At 35.0% G+C, this 22,271-nt stretch overlaps 2 protein-coding genes across 2 annotated transcripts; both read left to right on the top strand.

Annotated features, from left to right (window-relative positions):
• The first annotated feature begins 1,909 nt into the window (after positions 1-1,909).
• Positions 1,910-11,416, top strand: LOC117342964 (NXPE family member 3-like). Its single transcript, XM_033905271.1, has 5 exons — positions 1,910-2,084; positions 2,895-2,975; positions 4,651-5,397; positions 5,740-5,786; positions 7,598-11,416. Exons 1-5 carry the CDS (start codon positions 2,020-2,022, stop codon positions 8,401-8,403), a joined length of 1,746 nt encoding a protein of 581 aa, XP_033761162.1. The 5' UTR covers positions 1,910-2,019; the 3' UTR covers positions 8,404-11,416.
• Positions 11,417-18,213: 6,797 nt separating this feature from the next.
• On the top strand, positions 18,214-19,464 carry LOC117341757 (NXPE family member 3-like). The gene is made up of 2 exons (XM_033903619.1): positions 18,214-18,283; positions 18,633-19,464. The coding sequence occupies exons 1-2, from the start codon at positions 18,214-18,216 to the stop codon at positions 19,193-19,195; spliced, it is 633 nt and encodes a 210-aa protein (XP_033759510.1). The 3' UTR covers positions 19,196-19,464.
• Positions 19,465-22,271: the final 2,807 nt, after the last annotated feature.

The following is a 22,271-nucleotide window of genomic DNA, read 5'->3' on the forward strand; positions in this document are numbered from 1 at the left end:
GATCCGTGGTAATATTTTATCATAAGATCACGATGGATTGTCTAGCAACACATATAAACGTCTATTACAGTGTGTATTCAGTTACGATTTGAAAGACACAAACAAGTCTCATCGAAAGGTGAGTGGCCATGTTTATAAACTTTCAGATTTGAAGGCATACATATTTTCAAAAACGGGCAATGGCACGTGGTGTCCACATAATTCCTACCATTTCAGAACGCCTTTATTGTCGTACGGCGATCGCACACATTGATGACTTTCAGTGTATTAATTAGTACTAATATTCATACACGGTCTGCAGCTAACACCTCGGCCAGGATGAATTGGCCCCATATATGATCTGATGTAGCAACACGAGTGTAAATCTCTTCGGTAATATATTGATCAGACTTTAAAATGCTTTAATATTTTAATTTCTATATCAAAATACAAACATTGATCAGAATGGTACATGACAGCATGTCCCAATTAGGCCAAACTTTACTAACCATACAAAGATACACTACGTTTGCGTGTCACTAAGGGACGACTAAATGTAGCTCTGACGACGACGCCTGTTGTCCTCAAAACCTTCGTGGTCTTGAACTACGATATCGCAGCTCTGGTGCAAGGATAAATCCTAATTTTCAGGGTCTGCTTACAACATAACATTATTTTACTTTCATAATCAAATAATTACATTGGCATGTTGTCTACCTACCCGCTTGTTTATATTACTTTTATGAGGTGCTGTAAAACAGCCACCTTATGCGATCGTCGCAAAATTACGCTGGAGCAAATTCATTCGGAACTATCGGAGGAATCAAAATGTGGCTTATTTCTACGATAAGTCCCGATGAGTTCAGGATGGGGCCGCAAATGATTTCCCTCCCCCAAAAAGCTAATAAGAACAGCACACTATGTCTTCTTCCGCCAAGTATTTGTTTGTGATTGTTTGAAGACATATTTTAAAAAGTTATATAAATTATAGTAAAAACAGTTTAAATCGTACACAATGACATGTTTTATCCCCGATTATTTCCAGAAACATATAAGTGTAATTGTTTGCACAGAAAATGTATATATACATTTTCTGTGCAAACAATTACACTTGCTTTCTGGCTTGTGCGAGGGGAGGTAACTCGAATACACTATAGTTGACGCGACATTGTAAAGTCACATCGATCTCTTGGGTTGATAAAAATGTCCCTAGCCCGTCGAATACCGTTTTTAGACTCGCGTTTTCAATTTTGAAATCTATAAGTGAAATCTTCGATTGTTTATACATTCGATACTTGAAATGGAAGTAGACTACTTCCGATTTGTCATACCCGAGAGATAGGCCACACAAAAAGGGCCGTGCTGGTTGAGTTGGTTGAAATGATTACGAGGCGAAACCTTACGTTAGGATGTTTCCGCAACACAGAATATATTTGTACTGTAAAAAAACAACAACTTAAAAATGAATTTCTGATGAAAGTAGCATCTTAAAAAGTCCCTTTTCAGAAAGTTTTACAAAGTCTTAACGTATGTAACTAAGATATTGATGAATATTGTCAAAACTGCGTGTTGTCGCCGATCGAGGGAAGTAAACGTAAATATGGCATTCCGTGATAATATTTGATGAATGTGAAAATTATAAACATTTAAAAGAAAAGCAGAATTAAATGTATAAATCATTGGGACACAAGCAATTCGACGTTTTGAACAAGAAAGAAAGAAAAAGAAAATATAGAAACAAAACAAAATCTTAATTCCTTAAAATGTGTATAAGTATAAAATGAGGAACACTCACATTTAGAAGAGACAAATCTCGCCCTTAAATTTTTAAATACAAACTCAGCAAGTGTTGTTTGGCTGTCCACCTTGAATAACATCACAACAGAGTTACAGAGGTTCCAATTCAATGATGTAACTTGTTGTTCCGTAGGATTTGCCTGCCTGCCTACATGTCGGACCACCTGATACTCAAGCAGAAATAATACCCCAAGAAGACACCATCAACGCGAGGGAACGACTCTTTTACAGTGACGCAACATCATGGATAAACTCCTTTTGACTAAAGTGTTCGTGGTCTTAGCTATGATGGGTATTTTCTTCGTCACGTACGTATTGCGATTTACCTCCCTTTATTTAAAGTTTTTTAATGGTACATATATGTAGTACATGTGTAGGAGAACCATATGTATGTCGTTCATCCATTGCAAATGATTTATATCTTTCATTAAGATTTAACACATATTCATATGTATTATCACTAATAACCGGGAATCAATGGCAATAAAGTCATATTGTTAGATTTATAACCAATCGAACGCATTACACATGACCTGTTGTGGATGTAACGGGAACCACACAGACCTGATCATTTTGTTACAGTGTTAGTGGGTATAGTACACTCCCAGACGTTTTGGGTCTGAAAAATGAACTACACACGTGACTAGGTCCAGTTACATGTAGACTTTACCAAATGTTTGGGTCCCTGTGATGTAACGGCCGGAGTGACACTTTATCACTATAACTGTACATATCATTAAACGATTCTGTGTCGTTCGTAGACATATTATAGTCTCGTGTTCCCGCTTAATATCCCTAATAATATTTTCCCAATCACTCGTGTTCTCGCTTAATATCCCTTTTAGTATTTCCCAATTAAACACTTGTGATCTCGATTAGTGTTCCTAGTAATAATGTCGTATAATGTGATAGGATGTAGTTGTATTCAGTTCCGCATTATCACTGACACAAACTAATAAAGCGCACTCACTACTCACCACACGCATGTAACTTGCATACAAGTAGGCAAAATATTTCTGAAACGTGCTAATGTACGCGAGGCGGATTTACGCACATGCAAGTAGTACATGTTATCAATGCATAAATATAGTAATTGACATCTTTATTTCTTCATTCAGGATAATGTACCTGGATGTCATCCCTATACATATAAAGTATCTCACCAAACAGTTCCCGACAGACAACGATATCACCAAAAGGTAAGACCAAAATGAAAGGCAGTTTACTTCATGTGTTACACGTTTGATATGTTTTTGAGTTTAGAGTTTTATTTTGAGTTATGAATTTGTTAAGCTTTTACATTAAAGTATTATGACATTTGTCACTTGTTTTATATAAACCTCCAAAATGACACAGGGACATTTATTGAATGGACTTTTTACAGGAACAATGAAATGTTTTACCCACAACACATTTGAGCTCATAATTTGCAGCATATATACGACCATTTGACAGCATTTTGTATTATTTTGATAGTTTCTGGGATAAAAAATGTGAACTCTGTCCTAAACCTCTGATGGGCAACACTAAGTAAGTCACGCACCCCCTGGACCTTTTGAATTTTTTTTAGATATATGTCATAAGTTTTCCCTAAGTTTGCTACATCTAACACCTGGTTTAAGTTGGTTCGTGGGTAAAATTCAATTGTTCCTTTAACATGTCCTTTACTGTGATATCAAATCTATTAGATTCAATTATATTATTTGGACATTTTTTGTAAATGTTAATTAATGATCATGTTGTTACTGTATGTGCTATATGGTTGTTTAGTATACCTTGAACTAACCACGTCATCCAGAATTTTCTTTTTTTTTCATTTTGAACTGGGCATCTAATGACCAGGCAAAAATTGCTACTGCAAAGTGTACATATATATATATATATATATATTGCCACATGGAAAGATTTAGAAATGAAAGGATTTAAGACGACACGCATTTATGTTATAACACATGACAATTACCAACATGATATTTTATGTTCGTTTTCCACAATCAAAGACTTTTAACTAACATATCATTGTGCAAAATTACTGTTTATTTAGCAGACAGACATTAACCTCACTTGTGGTTTTGAGTCTTTAATTTTTCAGCCAATACGAAAAATTAACACACCACTTGTAAAATACATACAAATGATTTCAAAGTCATTTATCAATCTTCTAAATTGACACTGAAACATTTACAAAGGTTGCTACCTGGTTTTGGTCAAATTGTTTCTGTAAGCGGTCATTTACTATGGTATTAAATCTATTAGATTCACTTTTCGTTTCCAACTTGGTAGCTACAAAGTAGATCCACTTTTCGTTTCTAACTTGGTTACTAAAAAGTAGATTGAAAGCAACGAATCACTTCAATACAACACACCATTGAACTATATAATTCAAAAGTACAAGCTTCCCGAAAACCAGTCTTCGGTTCCAGAGTCTGTTAATTGAATACGCCAATTGTTCAGCATAAGCTGCAGAGTATCAACAGACAGAATAAATGACAAGATAAAATTTACATTTATACATGTTTCTGATTTCCCCTTTATTGTGAAAATTAATTTGTGCTCACGTTACTAAATAAAGGCGCTATTCTGTATGTATTTTATCTACTTATTTTAACTAGCCACGATATAAAAAATGATATGTTCGATTGGGGAGCTAATGACCTAGCAAAGAATACTTGCGCATACTGTACATGTTAATACTACTATACCACATGCAAATATTGAGAAACGAAAGCATTTTGGATGACACCCATCAAAAATATAACAAATGACAATTAACAACTGAAATTTGATGGCCGGGTTCCATTTCTCAAACCCGATAATTTAGAATATCATTGTGTATAATGACTTTTTTTTTATTTGACATTTTGTCCCGTTCAGCTCACGGACAGTGACCATAACCGAAAGACGAGCCACCAATGTGCCTTCGTTAAAAGACGATAAGATGCATTCTAAATACAAAACTGCTATCAAGACTGCCTTGAAATTCCCAAGGGCGGCTATTTCAAGAAACATCCTGGATCGCTATCCTGAGTACCGCCAGATACAGCGAGTTGATGATTTTAAGGAGCTTTATGATCCTCGCTTTTCTGTGGTAGAGCTTGACAGAAAATCAGGGTCCTTAACAGCTGGTTCACAACTCACGATCAGAATATCTCTTTATAATGGCTATAACCAGTCACTGACTCAAGGAGGCGATCTACTCAATATTTGGCTTCGGAATACGGAAGGAACCTCGATTGTGGCTGGTGACGTAGTCGACCATATGAACGGTTCTTACACAGGTCACGTGATGGCGTTTTGGGCCGGAGATGTCGCTGTAAAACTTACCGTCACAAACACGAAAGAGGGAATCGGCTTATATACCAATTACGTACACGAGCATGGGTCTTACAAGTTTATTAATGCAACATTTTCTGAGAACAAGAAAACTGAAATGACTCAATGTGCACCAACGATGTCTTCTTGGTTGAACCAAAGATACGGAGGATTCTGTAACCTGACTAAGGAAAATTACAATATTTCTTTATTCTGTGGGAAGCCGAGGTCCGTTTCGTGTAGGAACTGGGAAAAATATGGCTGGGATGATTCACTGTATTTTGATGGAAATGTAGAGAAAATACTTCGGTAAACACAGAACTAATTAACACAGATTATAATATATAGAGAATGTAAATTAATATTGCAACAATATTCTTCAAATTTAAAAACTAATCATATAGTAATACACATTTATTAAAAAAAAAAACATTTCTTGTGTAGAAACATTTGTGTAGACTTGAAGAGTTAAATAAATGCTACATAGTAGCTTGATCTGAAATGAAATTTAAACAATTACAATTACAATTAAATGAAAATTTTTGCTGTATTATTATACCAATAATTAAGTAACATAGTAACAATATAATTTTTTAGCTAGAATAAAAGGTTAGAAAATAAGATGTAATGTAAGAATGTTTTTTTCCCCAGCTACAAGGATGTGTTATTGAAAGAAATACAACTGACTATTGTTCCAAGTAGGTGGTAAATCAATCATAATGATATGATTATCTTGCTTCATTTTCTGATTCTTTAACGCGTAACTTCTGTTGATGGACTGTACTCTGATTATTAACCACGCAACTTCTATTGAGGGAATTCACTCTCATTATTAATAACCACACAACTCGGTTGAGGGATTTCACTCTGATTATTGACCGTGTAACTTCTTTTGAGTGGTTTCAATCTGATTGTTGACCGTGCCAAAAGAACTTATGTTGAGGTATTTCACTTAGCTTATTAACCACGCAACTTCCGTTGAGATCTTTTACTTTGATGATTAACCACACAACTTCTGTTGAGATCTTTCACTCTGATTATTAACCGCACAACTTCTGTTGAGGGATTTTACTCTGATTATTTCCTGCGTAACTTCTGGTTTTCACGTTGAAAACAAGACAGTATTAATTTTGATATTAAATGTAAACATGACGTGTCATTTGGAATGAACAAAAGATCATGGCACATGACGTAATTTTCTCTACATTTCTCAATTGTTTCTTGGGTTTAATTGTTTTTTTCCCCATTAAGCTAAGTCAAATGTACTTTTAACTTCATAGGATTATATCTACACTACATTATTTCGTTTTTGCTTGGTCAGAAACATCCTTGGGGGAAGGGGAACAGATTTTGCATAAATGGTGACTCTGACCCCAGAGGGGCCAAAGGGGCGGGGCCCAATAGGGGAAATAGAGGTAATTCCTTTAAATCGCTACTAGTCATAAAGTTATGAATGGATTTGAGCCCAATTTGGTCAGAAACATTCTTGGGGGAAGGGGAACAGATTTTGCATAAATGGTGACTCTGACCCCAGAGGGGCCAAAGGGGCGGGGCCCAATAGGGGAAATAGAGGTAATTCTTTAAATCGCTACTAGTCATAAAGTTATGAATGGATTTGAACCCAATTTGGTCAGAAACATTCTTGGGGGAAGGGAAACAGATTTTGCATAAATGGTGACTCTGACCCCCGAGGGGCCGAAAGGGCGGGGCCCAATAGGTGAGATAGAGGTAATTCCTTTGAATCGCTACTTGTCATAACGTTATGAATGAATTTGAACCCAATTTGATCAGAAACATCCTTGGGGGAAGAAGAACAGATTTTGCATAAATGGTGACTCTGACGCCTGCGGGGCCAAAGGGGCGGGGCCCAATAGGTGAAATAGAGGTAATTCCTTTAAATTGCTACTTGTTATAAAGTTATGAATGGATTTGAACCCAATTTGGTCAGAAACATCCTTGGTGGAACGGGAACAGATTTAGCATAAATCGGGACTCTGACTCCAAAGGAGCCAAAGGGGCGGGCCCAATAGGGGAAATAGAGGTAATTCCTTTAAATCGCTACTAGTCATAAAGTTATGAATGGATTTGAACCCAATTTGGTCAGAAACATCCTTGGGGGAAGGGGAAGGGGAACATATTTTGCATAAATGGTGACTCTGACGCCTGCGGGGCCAAAGGGGCGGGGCCCAATAGGTGAAATAGAGGTAATTCCTTTGAATCGCTACTAGTCATAAAGTGATGAATGCATGTTCTTAAAGCAATTCTTGAGGTCTTTCAGACCTTAGAGAGTCTCGAATTCATTAATCTTTAAAGCAGTTCGGATTACCACACTATAACCATATATAGCATTGTTAGAGATTTACAAATAGAACAAATTGAATATGAACATTATTTTGACATTTGGCCTAATCCAACCAGGTGAGCGATGCAAGCCCCATGGGCCTCTTGTTTCGTTTATGTTTATCATATTTGATTTTTGACTTCACTCATACAATAATTTCCGTTTTAGGTTCTTATGGCGATCTAGATTATCCAGTACCTAAAACACCATGCAATGCTTTGCAGCCCGCTTTGACATGGAACAGCACAGTACCATCCGGTTTCCTCTATAGTGGAAAGTATCACAACCTGATATGCCAAACAACAATGGATCCGAGTTGGGAGAAATATCGGGCGTGTCTAAGAGACCGACAGGTTATTTCCATTGGAGATTCTACAACTAGACAATGGTTCCTGCGTCTGGTGACCATTTTGGGAATACAAAATTCCACTGGTATTCCATCATATGTTAAATGGCATAATTTCGCTCATGCCTTTAACCATACACTTGGACTTGACATTGAATGGCAACCACATGAGCTTCCGTTCCACGGGACTCCGGGTTCGAACAGAAAGAACATTAAATCTGTAGCCTATAGGCTTGACAGAATTCCTGGTAAAAGCACCGCCATCATTATTATCCACTGGTACGCCCATATCGCCAGGTGTTGTGACCACGTAGCCTTACGAGAGCATGTGCGAAATGCAAAAACGTCCATAATGAGGCTTCTGAAAAGGTCACCGGATGTTCAAATCTTCATTAAAGGTCCTCATCTCATAACATATCACAACGCTATAAAGCCGTATGCTTATATAGGTATGTTCGTGGAACAAGTTTTACGGGAAGAGTTTGATAATTTAAGTGACAGAATCATCTACCTTGAACAGTGGGACATGTCGATAGCCGCAGAAAATATCAATATTCATCCTTACGATATTTTGGACGATATATCATTAAATAACCTAATAAATTTTTCGTGTAAATATCCAAATTAGAACGGGGAGGTGCAATAACACAAAGAATTCAAAGCGTAAAATAAAATTCAAATTTTAATTTCAAACGAACATTTAACACATGATCTGAACCTTACCACTTTTCAAATGCAGGTTACGACAAACTACTTTGGTTGTTTGCCACCTTCAATGGGTTGTACAAAACAAAACATACACAATGCTTGCATCTTTTATTTCAGATACAGTGTTAGGTTGAGTAGAGCGAATTAAACTGCATCCTATATAGTATGATAAGAGAAAAGTTATCTGAATATTTCTTTGTTCAATTAATTCATTTACTTAGACATCACAAATATGTATGTATATATATTAATTATATACATGTATATGTACACAATTTCTAAATATAAGGATTGACAGGTTTCAAGCCCCTATACAGTAAATGTCCTCAAACACCGGGGGGCTTTCATACTCCACTCGTCTTTCATTAAAATTTTATGCAATCATAATGCATACCTACATCCCTAATTATATGCATTGCATTTTAATATATATAATCGTTAAATTAAATAATATTTTACTGTTTTCTTGTCCTACCGTTAGTTAATGAATATTAGGGTTTTTAATGCATAATCTTTCGTCTGTTTAGCAAGTGGCCACGACTGAAACAACTTGTCGATAGTTTTGTGTTGATTTTTTGAGTTGTGTTTTGATTGAATTGTTTTGTTCTGCGTTTTTTTGTCGATTTGAAATGCCTCTCATCCTATTGTTTGTCTTTATTAAGAGTGTAGTAGATAGTAAGCTATTCTAATATTACGAGTTATGATTAGAGTAGCATCTACAATTTGGTTGTGTTGTCTAGATACATTATTGGAAAGCCAATCTCAGCAATGTACATATACCTAATGTTGTGTTACAAAGTAAGAATGGAAGTAAATGGATGAATAAGCTATGTTTATATGACATTTAATTTTGAATATGTATATTTATATTTCCCCAATTGCTCGAAACCTAGGGGCCGCGGTGGCCGAGTGGGTTGGCGAAACCTACGTTACAGTTATATTTCCCCAATCACTCGTGATCTCGATAAAATAACCTGTTTTTTTATACAGTACTTCTCGATCACATGTGATCTCGATGAAAAAATCATCAGTTACATTTCCCAATCACTCGTGGTCTTAATTACAGAACAATAAGTTATATTTTCTCAGTCTCTCTTGATCTTGATGACAGAACTATTTTTTTTTTGTATTTTCCCAATCTCTCGTGATCTTGATTTAAGAATCATTTATTATATTTTCCCAATCACTCGCGATCTTGATTACAGAGCAATTAGTTATATTTCTCCAGTCTCGTAATCTCGTAATACAGAACCATTTTTTAAATACTTTTCAAGTCTCTCTTTATATTGATTACAGAAACATTTTTTTTTATATTTTCTCAATCACTCTTGGTCTTGGTTTTAAAATATATATTTAAATATATAATATCAATCACGCGTGATCTTGATTACAGAACAACTAATTATCTTTCACTTGCCCCTCCTTTTTGGATGGATTGGGACGGCTGGTTCGCCCGATGTCAATATGGTTTGATAGGATGAGATATCCTGCTGTGTCTTAGGCAGTATACTAGCTAGCACTATATATCAAGTCGCCATTACAAGAAGTGAGACACTCAGATACTGCAGCATCCCAAAACATACAGATACACACGACGCATGCACCTCTCGTAGTAGAATAGCCATCCTTAAATGACCATAGCAGTTAATCTCGCAATTTCGATTACAGTACTACTAGTTATTTCTTGGAAGCATGGTAGAAGCATGGTAAAAGCTTAAATGTAATCAGCAACGATTGTTCTGTTGAAGAGCGGTTTTATCTTTCAAGTTCGAGTTATGAAGAAACCAGATGCACTTTGGTCTGTGATCGTTTGCGATGTATTGTTATTGAAAATTTCTTTCTGAAAATATTTAAGTAAATCACGAGATTGATATCAAATTAGAAGTTTAAGAACATCGTTTTCCATTTTTCCACAAAAATATATCGGAGAATATGAAAGTACTTTTAAAACATTGAGAAAAATGTTGGCAGTTAAAAGCATAATTTTTATTTTCATAAACTTGTTGATAGTTAGATATGGTTTTAGTCCCGTTCCAAGTGAAATCGAGGGAAATGTGGTTTCCTCTCCGTCCGTTTTGTATGAATGTACGTATGTAAGTAATGCCAAAATTTGTAAGTGATGTAGCGGCTTCATTCCATAAGGATGTTTGATCAAATGTTATACAATCATAAACGATCACTGCTGCTATTATTTAAGGAGATAGGCGACATGTATTCTTTTTAATACTCTGTATACTTATTGAATATTTCCAGAAGTAATATTTCTGATGACATGTTTGCAGTTTCGTAAAAGGCAGCATCTCATTTATCGTATTCAATTGACAAAAATCGAAACAATGTGACAATTTTTTTTATGCATAAGAAGTCTTTTATAGCAATATACATTATTTTTCTTAAAAATAAAGATGTAAACATAATTTCATACGTGTTTTTTCTTTTCACTTTTAATCATTGACTTAAAAATTATTTTGTTTCAGCAGTGCCAATTCATGCAAAAGCTTAGTGAAACTTAGTGAAATAAGTATGTCCTCATTCATTAAGTATAACAATTTATTGCATTTTTGCCAGTGAAAAATAGAAATTTATCAAACTGTTAAAATTGCATTTTACTGCAGTGATTAGCTATGAAAATGTATGGTTTTGCATAGGAATTATAAGTTTTCTTGTGAAAATATTAGTTTTTTTTTACCAATCAGAGCGAACCTTATTAAAACTTGCCGATTTTGCCAATCGGTGCGAAGATAGATACACGTTTGTTTTGCTGTATTTCTGAAATATTCAGACTAGTTTTTGACAAAATACTTGACGTTAGCTGTTCATCTACAGATTCTCCAATAACAGCTGAACTTTCAAAATGGCGCCGTCAAATTGACGTGGAGTAACATCACAAAGAGACGACTTCATGATTTTGTTAGGGATTCCCGCACTTTTTGACATAATTAATTTTTCGTTGCTTCTGATTTTGCTTTTTACCATCAAAATGCAATAAAATGAAAATTGAAATGTTTCCCGTCGAAACCAACATATTTTCATTCGTATGACAGAATATTTCGATATTTTCACTCCTGTGAATACACGTGTGAAAATATCTATATTCTGTCATACTTGTGAAACATGTTATATTCAAAGGGGAAACCATTCAATATCCTATATATATGAATATATATATATATATATAGATAATAAATTGTTTTTATCCTTACGGACGAATTATAAAAGTAAAATAAAAAACCAACTCTCCGTTAGCGCTTTCGACTCTTCAGAATGATTTTATTTTTTATTTTCAAAATAGATGATTATGACGTCATATTATGACGTCATAGACGTAGACATAGAGACAGTAATACACAACACAGAATGGCAACATTGTGAATATAAAAGTATTCGGAATAAAAATAAAAATAAAACTGTCCTCACGAGGGATCATGTATGCAACTACAGTGGTAAGTATCCTGTGTAACTTTACCTGTTGTACAACAGATAAATGGGCCATCAGCCTCACTCTTAATATTCTGTTTAACAGTTGCCGACAGATAACAATGTTGCCATCAGGTAAGGTAAACATCGACCAGTAATAAAAATTCAATTTCTATGAGAAGGTAATTTTGTTTGATATATAAATGGGAATTTGATATGACATCATTGCTTTATATGTTTAGGCAAATAAATGTAAGCATGCCACCTGCGAACTGTAAATAATTTAAAAACTGTTTTAAACTTCAAAAGTTTGAATTAAAGAAAAGACTTTTTGAACTATTATTCAAATTAGCTGTGATATAATATTGTTTTAATGCATAACTAAAATGACTGAAGTTATTTTCTATACATTTAGCTAATTTATTTGAAGTTTAAGCTGGTGTGTTATAACAACGACAGCAAGCCAGCATTTATAATTTAACTTAAGGGGGTTGGAGCTAGTGAGGCTAAAAAATTCCTGACATTCAATTTTTCTGAAATTTTGGTTATTTGCTCAGGAGATAATTATGTATCACTGCCTAAATGAAGAAAAACTTTGTGTGGTTAAATTTTTTTTAGACCCCCCCCCCCCCCCCCCCCCCCCCCCCCCCCCCCCCCTTTAGACCCCCTATAAGTATACACCTCTGGTCCTCTTTGTGGACAAAACCCAAATGCACCTAATGCATTTAAAATGGCAACAAGTTCAATGTTTTTACTTTTGAATATAAAATGAATGCTTCTGTATCTTGATTAACCTCTAGTGAATGTATATATCACATTTTATTATGTATTAGATGCTTATTATAATAATAATAGCATGTGAAGCCGCAGATTTCGTTATCATGATTCTATTTTATATGGTCATTTTTTATGATTATTTCTGATTTCAAAAATGTTTGTAAAATAATTGTGTCATTTAATTTTCTCAAAAAACTAACAGGATATGTCATCAATTTTACTGCATAGCCATGATTTTTTACTGAAACTTTCTATGGTCAGTTTTTGAAATATGTGACATTTTCTTACCCCACCCCCCCTAAATACTTCACTCCAATTTTGGTACATCTGTCTATTCTATGACGTCATATACTGGAAACATCAGTACACAGGGATCATTTTGGTTTATCAAATTGATTGGCCATTAAATTTAGCTGATTTTCAAGAAAACTAATATCATGTGTGGGTCATTACATAAGAAAATTTAAAGATTTTTCCTAATCATGTGGGCCATTCAGTAAATTTGATGGCCAATGGCCCCATATGGCCCCCTCCAAAATGAACCCCGAGTACATAATTTAAATGTTTCAGTATAGTACAGTTGTTGCGGCAGTAGCGGATCACAAATTTAATTACCTTTCTTGTGATACCAAAAGATCTGAATAGAATTGAACACACGAAATGAAACAAGCAAAACAAGACCTACCGAATTGTCGGCTATAGCGGATCAGTACGTCTATAACGGATCACGTCCCCTTGCGGGCCCCTGGTTACGAGTGAAGTTTGCTGGGATGTCTCAAAACAGCAATTTTCGGATGCCAATAGACCCCCGTCTAATATTAAATCGAAGCTTTTGTTCTGAATATACTAAACAGTAGGTGCATAACAACTCAAAAAGATGGCTCTTTACAACTAACAACTTTAACGTCATTTCCCAGGACGATTTAGCGTTATTCAACTTTATGTCGACGACGTCACCGATGTTAATGTTAGATATATTTTATGGGGAATACCATTTTATAACTAGTAGATCTATCTTTACGATATCGGTAATGTGTATTCCATCAAAACAAGTCAAAATTGTAAGCAGGAAACACTGATTGTATCTTTTATCCAAATTAAATACATGGAAATTGAGTGTCATCCGTGGAAAAAATACCGAGCCGTACATGACGGATAGTCTAGTCGTTAGACTGTTCTATTATCAATTTTCTCACATTTTCCTGTTTAACTCTGCGAATGAAAACAAAGTGATATAATAATTACAAATCGGCAGAGTTTCTTTCACATTTTAGAATAGAAATTAAAATTTAGTTCACATGAAACTAAGAATTTTATAGGCCTGTTTTTGTTTTACTCGAACATGTTTATGGTTTGAAATAACCTATAATATGTTTAAGCTATTAAACATAAACATGTTCAAGGGTTTTAAAAAACGCATTGGTTGAACAAAATGGTGTTAAAACAACAACTTCACTAGCTACAATATTTGCATATATAAATTTCTGTAGCTAATATCAAGAGATATTGAATGTTTAAGATTTTTAAAAATTAGCAATGAAATCATTAAGTAAGAATATTTTAGAGAGCATTTAGTGACTTCACATTTCGGGCAACATGCTTATATTTATCTATTTTTGGAAAATTAAGTAGCGGAAAAGTATGTAAAAAATATCAGGTGAATGAGCTAACAATTGTCCAGTCTACTAGTGTATGGAATTTCAAGAAAATACATTTAAAAACGAAGTCATAAAAATTTATTGAAAATTTTTCAAAATGCATTAAATATAAAGTGAAAATATGACGTGACCGAATACTTTTGGCACATTACTGTAACTTGAACATATACTGTCTGAAAAATGAGATGTACAAAGATAACAACAGCATTTTTCAGAAATGTTTTAATATAATGAAATCATGCCGAAGTGATACTCCATATCAACTTCATTTTAAATGCTCAGTTACTGTCATCGTTGCAAACAAACCCTCGAGAACATGAAGGTCCTATCAGACCAAAGGGTTATTATGAAGAAATCAACAATCTTTAGTCTTTGTCCGACTTTCAGTCTCACTTTCGTTTAGAGAAATCAACATTTGAAAGTCTCCTCCCTTGCCTGTCAGCTCTACAGCTTGCAGCAGCACTTGCTCCACCATCTTGAATCGATCTCAAACATGCTTTTAATCGCGGTTGAGGAACTCTTTAACCATTTAACCGAGTGGTTAAAACCAAGCCATAAAAAACGCTTAACCATAAAAGTGTTTTAAACCTTAAAACATGTTGGAGTATAAAAAACAGCCCTTATATATTTTCATTCCAGTTTGAATTCTATACCTTTAATTTTTTTATTGCTGTTAATTTTCATCAGAGACAGTATTGTTATATAGGCCTCTCTTTTCAATGAACTACTGCAGTATTTTTAAAATAAAAAAATAATAAAGAGCAAAACATGTTGAATTGAAATATCCACCGAATACATTTGTATAATGTATTGTTTTCGACACTAGTGAGAGGAATAATTTATAGACTAAACTTAGGCATTGTAGATATTTTCATTTATTCTTTAATACAGAGCTGCATACACTCTTCTGTCATCTCTGGAAAAAAAATGTTGCATGTTTTAATGTTATGGACTTTGGCACAGGTTTTTATTGATTAGTCCATTTAACCTAGTCAGTTTCATTTGGATTTTTAGCGAACATGGGTATCTAACGTTTAAAAAACCTAATTATAATAGTTTTTCTTCGTTTAAACTTTAAAAATTCAACACGACTCCCTGAACAATTATTGCACTGACTGAAACAATTTTGAGACGACCCCTGGATCAGCTGCGTCACAGCACTACGTCACCTCAGACTGACTTGGTTCAGTGACTGCTAATAGGGCATGGCGATTGATGGTACTTTATTAGTTTTGGTCTACATAGAGTGTAGTGTAATTAGCTTGGATGAACACCACTTGGAATTTCTTATTCAGCATGCAATATTGGACCGCTAACACAGTAATCGGCGAGTGATAACATTGCAAATGACTGTATCCGTGAGAGCGTCTGCTCTGTCAGCAGAACGACATGATGAAGCTGATACAATAAGTACCTATACCAAGTTATGCATCTGATGTTGTGCAAGTGAATTAATAATTAATTCAACGACCATTTGGGATTGTAATTGACAGACTGGACGATTCAAGGAAGGCTACGGTAGACTCTTCTCATTCGAAAGTGGCCTATGTTTACAAGCTATTTTTAGTGTCAACACATGGCATCAGCTTGGGGCGACATGAGGGGAAATGAGTACACAGTAAAATTATTACTTGATCAATTGTACTGCTCCTCTTCTTAAGTTGTTTATCTGCTAATGGTGACCATTCGAAATTCGAAATAGCGAATGCACGTGTACGAGTAGTATGCGAATACATACGCGTGCGCAAATAAAACAGTGATCCGCTATAGCCGATGATCCGCTACTGCCGTAACAACTGTTATTGGGTGTTATGAAAAAAGCCAACAACATCATTCAAACATAATTCAGTTATTTAATGAATAAACTTAAAATAGCATCAATAATTGAGATTACTTTAAAATGCGCCCTCCTTTTAGATCTTTGGGAAGTCTTAACCCCATGGCCAACAGCAAACAGACCTCTATCCTTCCGGGAAGAATCCATGTTGTCGTCTGCATCTGACAGCTACATCATCCGGATGACAGCTGTATGTTATTGTCTACGTTATAAATACGCTTGACATCGAAGTGAATTTAAGCGTTTAGATGACCCCACAAAAGAAATAATCTAGAGGAGTTCCGAACGTAAAGAGTTATCGTTCCTGATTCTCGGATACTAGCTACAACGTCCTTAATAACAATATCAAATTCACCTCAAGGTTCAGTACTTTCAATTCCGTAGATTATCTCAATCAAAACAGGCAAAAGTTCTTAAACTTCACATGGTGTTACACTATAAAATGAGGATATGTAATTGTGTTTCAGTATGCTACTAAAGTCAAGGTCGCTGTCGCTAAAGACAGAACCAGGAATAAAATGTCAAAACAAATCATCTTAGGCCGAAGGGCCAAACTCGAGATTTCACACGTTGATGTCTTGACTTTGGCATGATGATACAGGGTGAGATACATATTTGAAACGTGATGATACAGGGTGAGATACAGATTTGAAATATTTTGATATAGAGTTCCTAAGGTCAAGGTCACTGTTGCCAAATAAGACTGAGAGTGTATTGTCTGAAAAGATTATAGGAAGACCGTACAGAACGCCACATATTCTTACAGTAAGTATCACTGACATCCAGATATGGGTTTAGAAACTTCGGAAGGTCTGCCAATATCGGCAGTAAAAAATATAGAATCGGGAAATTTTGCATGATGGTACACTGAAATGCAAATGTGAAATGGGAGATTAAAAAAAATCCTGATCTCAAGGTCGCTTTTAATGATTTTAGATGATTATCGTTCAATGTTTAAAGGTCAAATAATAGTTGATTCATAACATAACAGTTGATCCTTTCAATTGAATGCATGCATACCACATTTTACTCACGGTGTCACAACTATGTCTTTGCCAGACAGAATGTGTCTACAACCTCCCCTACACCATTGATGGGATATATCGTCGAAAGACGAGCTTCCACTGTGCATTCGTTGAAGGACGGAAAGATACATTCAAAGGACAAATATAACATCAAGACTGCATTAAAGTTTCCAATGGCGGCTATTTCCAGAAACATACTGGATCGTTATCTTGAGTATCGCCAGATACAGCGAGTAAATAATTTTAAGGAACTTTTTGATCCTCGTTTTTCTGTGGTAGAGTTTGACAGAAAATCAGGGCCCTTAATAGCTGGTTCACAACTCACGATCAGAATATCTCTTTATAATGGTTACAACCAGTCACTGACTCAAGGAGGCGATCTATTCAATATTTGGCTTAGAAATGCGGAAGGAACCTCGACTGTGGCTGGTCACGTGGTCGACCATATGAACGGAACTTACACAGGTCACGTGGTGGCGTTTTGGGCCGGAAATGTTACTGTCAAAGTGACCGTCACCAACACAAAAGAGGGAATCGGCTTATATGCCAACTACGTACATGAGCATGGTTCTTATCAATTCATAGACGCCACATTTTCAGGGAATAATAAAACCGAAATGACTCAATGTGCACCAACGATGTCTTCTTGGTTGAACCAAAGATACAGTGGAATATGTAACCTGACTAAGGAAAATTACAATATTTCTTTATTCTGTGGGAAGCCGAAGTCTGTTTCATGTACGCAAAACAACGAAAGTACTCGGGTAAGTGTTATCATTTAGAGAATTCGTTTGAACTGGTGACAACAGGTTTTCATTCAAAATAATACATTCACTGTAAAGTGCTGAATTTGTATCAATTGTATGATATTTTCACGTTCTTCTTATAACAGACATAGTTTACGTATATGAACGCTCATGTTTTTTGCATACGCTGATAGAAGAAAATAAATATGTTATTTTTGCTAAAAACTTACGGAAAACATGATAAAACAAATTAACGTGTTTAAAGGTGTAATGTGGGAATACGTTTTGTTCAGCTACAAGGACGTGTTACTGAAGCTGATCCAACTGACCATTGTTCCAAGTAGGTGTTTTTGTTTTATTTTATCATTATCTTTTCCGAGTTACCCTTTTTTGATGGAATGTATAAAACAGATAATGAATTATTCTTTATATTAATAAAACCCCTTTTAAAGCCTTTGCCATAGACGTTCTATGGTTATTCTCTTTAGTGCAGCTGATGACTATCTCGCCTTTTTACGTTGAGAACAGGAGTTAGTTAAATCTACTATTAGATACATGTTCATACGCAAGGTTTATCATTTGGATGGAACAGCAGACCTTTGTCCGTCTGTAGGACATGTTAAGTATTTCTGAGTACTTTGTTTTCAAGGTTCAAGTATTTCTTTCAAAAACTGATTTCCTTGTTTTAGGTTCTAATGGCGATCTAGATTACCCAGTTCCTATAACACCATGCACAGATTTGCATCCCGCTTTAACATGGAACAGCACAGTGCCATCCGGTTTCCTCTATAAAGGAAAGTATCACAACCTTATTTGTCGAACAACAGTAAATCCCAATGCGGAGAAATATCGAGCATGTCTAAAAAACAGACAAATTATTTCTATTGGAGATTCTACAACTAGACAATGGTTCCTCCGTCTGGCGGCCATTTTGGGAATACAAAATTCCACTGGTATTCCATCAAATGTGGTATGGCAAAAGTTCGCTCGCGCCTATAACCCTACTCTTGGACTTGACATTGAATGGCAACCACATGAGCTTCCGTTCCACGGGACTCCGGGTTCGGACAGAAAGACCATTAAATCTGTAGCCAACAGACTGGACAGAATTCCTGCCAAAAGCACCGCCATCGTTATTGTCCACTGGTATGCCCATATCGCCAGGTGTTGTGACCACGTAGCCTTAAGGGAGCACGTGAGAAATGCAAAAGTAGCTATGACTAGGCTCCTGAAGAGGTCCCCGGATGTTTAAATTTTCATTAAAGGCCCTCACCTTGTGAAATATGCCCATGCGTTGAAGCCATATGCCTACATTGGTATGTTCGTAGAACAGGTTCTATTGGAGGAGCTACATGATCTTATTAACAAATCATCTTCCTTGACCAGTGGGACATGTCGGTGGCTAAGGAAAACGTAAATGTTCATCCTGACACCATGCTGGACGATATATCATTAAACAACCTCATCAATTTTGCATGTAAAATACGTTAAATAAATGTATGAAATACGCTTTTCCTTTAATATTATGCAAATTATTTTATTCCTAACGATATGTTATACCAGAAATGGCGATTTGGGTCAATAAATTGTGAGAACAAAAGTTTGTAAACCAGAAGTATCAAACCTAATACTCTTAGATTATCTTAGCTTCAATAAGAATGGAAATGTTGATGTAATCAAAATGTAGTTAACAATGATATGGTTGGTTAGACTGACCGAACGTTGCGCATCTACAGAGATTAAAACTTGCAAATAAAGATTTCAGGGTAATTAATTTCTTTTAAGATTTTGCTCTTGTTAGCCGATGATCTACGCTGTCGTACACGAGATATTCATCTACCTTAATGGTTGTTCGATTTCTAATTTACCGATAGTTGTGTTTTGTTGTTGTGACCTGGAAATATAGGTTGTAACCATAGTAATATATCTAGTAAGGCTGAAAAATTATAGCGACTGTTCAATTGTCAACAACATAGTACTGATAGCTGCAAAAAATAATTTAGTGAACACATTTTTAAGACACATATACATCTAGGTGTGTTCCCACACATTTTAGGTGCTGTGAAACAGGAACCTTAAGCGGTCATCGCCGAATTTCGCTCGAACAAATTCATTCGGAACTCTCGGGGGAATCACAATGTCGCTAATTTCAATGATAAATCCTGATGAGTTCAGGATTGGACCGTATGTTTTTTTACCTAAAAATGCTAACATCGCATTAGATAATTTGGTCTTACGCGAAGTATTTGTTTGTGAATAAGTAATATTATTTTTATATGTTTTAAGCTATATGTTGATTTTTTCAAAGCTTTTTTCTATGCCAAATGTCGGCCACTGCCTTGGAAACGGTGACCGGAAAATATGTATTTATCACTGGGAACATCTCCAAACCATTTTAGATTTTTCTTTAATTCAGCTTTTATACATTGACAATTTGTAATGATTTTTGGGTTCTATTTGAAATGTTGAATATGATTCATTATACTACATCACCGACAGCGTATAGAGTGCTTAAATATTTACATAATGCACCCACAGTACTTAAATAGATCTAATTTAAAAGATTTATTTAAAATATCAAACGTTTGGAAAGTGAAAAAGCATACAGGAACACGTTCCTGTTTTCAATCAATCATGATTGCTCTTTGTCGGAGATGTAGCATCTATGAAGTACGAAGTTGATCTTTATGCTAGTACTTAAACAGATAGATACACCTTCTTCATATAATATAAATCAGCATTAATCATAGACTAATAACTTGTGGATATTTTCATTGATGACAATTTCAAACATGATACACGGACCAGCCTTCATGTACATTGCAACATAGTTCATATTTGAAACGATTACTGTTCATAGCGTCACCATACTGGAATGAACTAATGCCATGTATATGTATCGTTATAGGATAACAAAGTACACGAATTATGTAGAGAATACTCCTGCTTAAAATATCTAAATGGTTTATTTTTGTTGTTAAAATACACATATTAATTAAATGTTATTTATTTTGAAAGTTAACCTTGCAGACATTATATTTATCAGCAAATTTTCGAAAGTGTATTATTTGAGGAGACTTTATTGTGAAGACATTTCCACTGGATCTACTTACTCTATTTTAATGTTGAATCTGTTTTCTTTCTAATGAAATTTTACAATTTAATGCTCATGCAATGCATTATAAACATACATTTTTTTTACACATAATGATGACCGTTAGAAATGGCACATAACACCCCAGAACAGCTGACCAGGATATTTCCAAACATACATCTATATTTGCATTCCTAATGTGGTTTGCTGATATGAACATACCAAGTGAAAACAACAAACATATGACCATGAATAAATACACTATGAAAACCGTATGAAAACATTGTCTCTCGTGCTGATTTTCAACACATAACATCAGAAAAATATCAGTACGCTTGAAAAATAGTCCTCGTTTCATTTCCGTAAATTATGTTTTCTTTGTAATCTATTTACATAAATTAAATCTAATTTAACACAAATTATTGTATTGGATGTTATTTCATGTCTCTTTGTTTTAAATAACAAGCAATAAATAAATAAATAAACTACTGCAAACTGCGGTTCGGAAGGACACGGTTAACGATGGTGCATAGGCGGGATCTCCCGGCTGTTCTAATAATTTGGCGTTTCGTCGTATACATGACAAATTTTTCTTTTTAATAAATTTTCTCGTTTTCTCGATATAAATTTTTTAAATCAAGGTTATGTAAATATATGAATTGAATAGATTTTTTTAATTTTCATTGCGGCTATGAATACCAGTAGCTAGCTACATATATTACGAGGCGCGCTACCGCGCGCCACGGGATATGTAGCTAGCTACTGGTATTCATAGCCGCAGTGAAAATTAAAAAAGTCTATTCAATCCATATATAACCATCGAAACGAGCTGTCAGATTTAGCTTGGTTGTTTGGCTACAATGAAGCTGTCTCCAAGCCTAACTTCAGTACAAATAGATATTTCATAATTTTATGACGCCAACGTGGCCTGAACCCAGTCTTAGACTTATTTAATGTGGTAGCTGGAAGGCCGTCACATTATATAAGCATATTTTAAGTATAGCTTCGCGGTTTATGAAAAGAGTATACCGCAGTTTACTCTTTTCATAAACCGCTTCGAGGTTTATTCAGAGTACACCCCAGTTTTTTGTGTTACTGCTCAATAACGTAAAAAAAATATTACAGTTAAACCTTATAATGTAATTAACACCGATAAGAAACATTTTCATTAAGTTTAACATGTTTTTTTGCTCCAAATATCAAAAAAACACATCGATAAATACAAAACCCCGTG

The sequence above is a fragment of the Pecten maximus genome, chromosome 14 (genome assembly GCF_902652985.1).
Source record: "Pecten maximus chromosome 14, xPecMax1.1, whole genome shotgun sequence".
Lineage (NCBI taxonomy): Eukaryota > Metazoa > Mollusca > Bivalvia > Pectinida > Pectinidae > Pecten > Pecten maximus.

Excerpts from the sequence above, each read along its gene's own strand:
- LOC117342964 (XM_033905271.1), top strand. The coding sequence starts at position 2,020 with ATGGATAAACTCCTTTTGACTAAAGTGTTCGTGGTCTTAGCTATGATG. Across the intron at positions 2,976-4,650 it reads GACAACGATATCACCAAAAG|CTCACGGACAGTGACCATAA; the intron begins GTAAGACCAAAA and ends TGTCCCGTTCAG. Across the intron at positions 5,398-5,739 it reads AATGTAGAGAAAATACTTCG|CTACAAGGATGTGTTATTGA; the intron begins GTAAACACAGAA and ends TTTTTTCCCCAG.
- LOC117341757 (XM_033903619.1), top strand. The coding sequence starts at position 18,214 with ATGTGGGAATACGTTTTGTTCAGCTACAAGGACGTGTTACTGAAGCTG. Across the intron at positions 18,284-18,632 it reads CCAACTGACCATTGTTCCAA|GTTCTAATGGCGATCTAGAT; the intron begins GTAGGTGTTTTT and ends TCCTTGTTTTAG.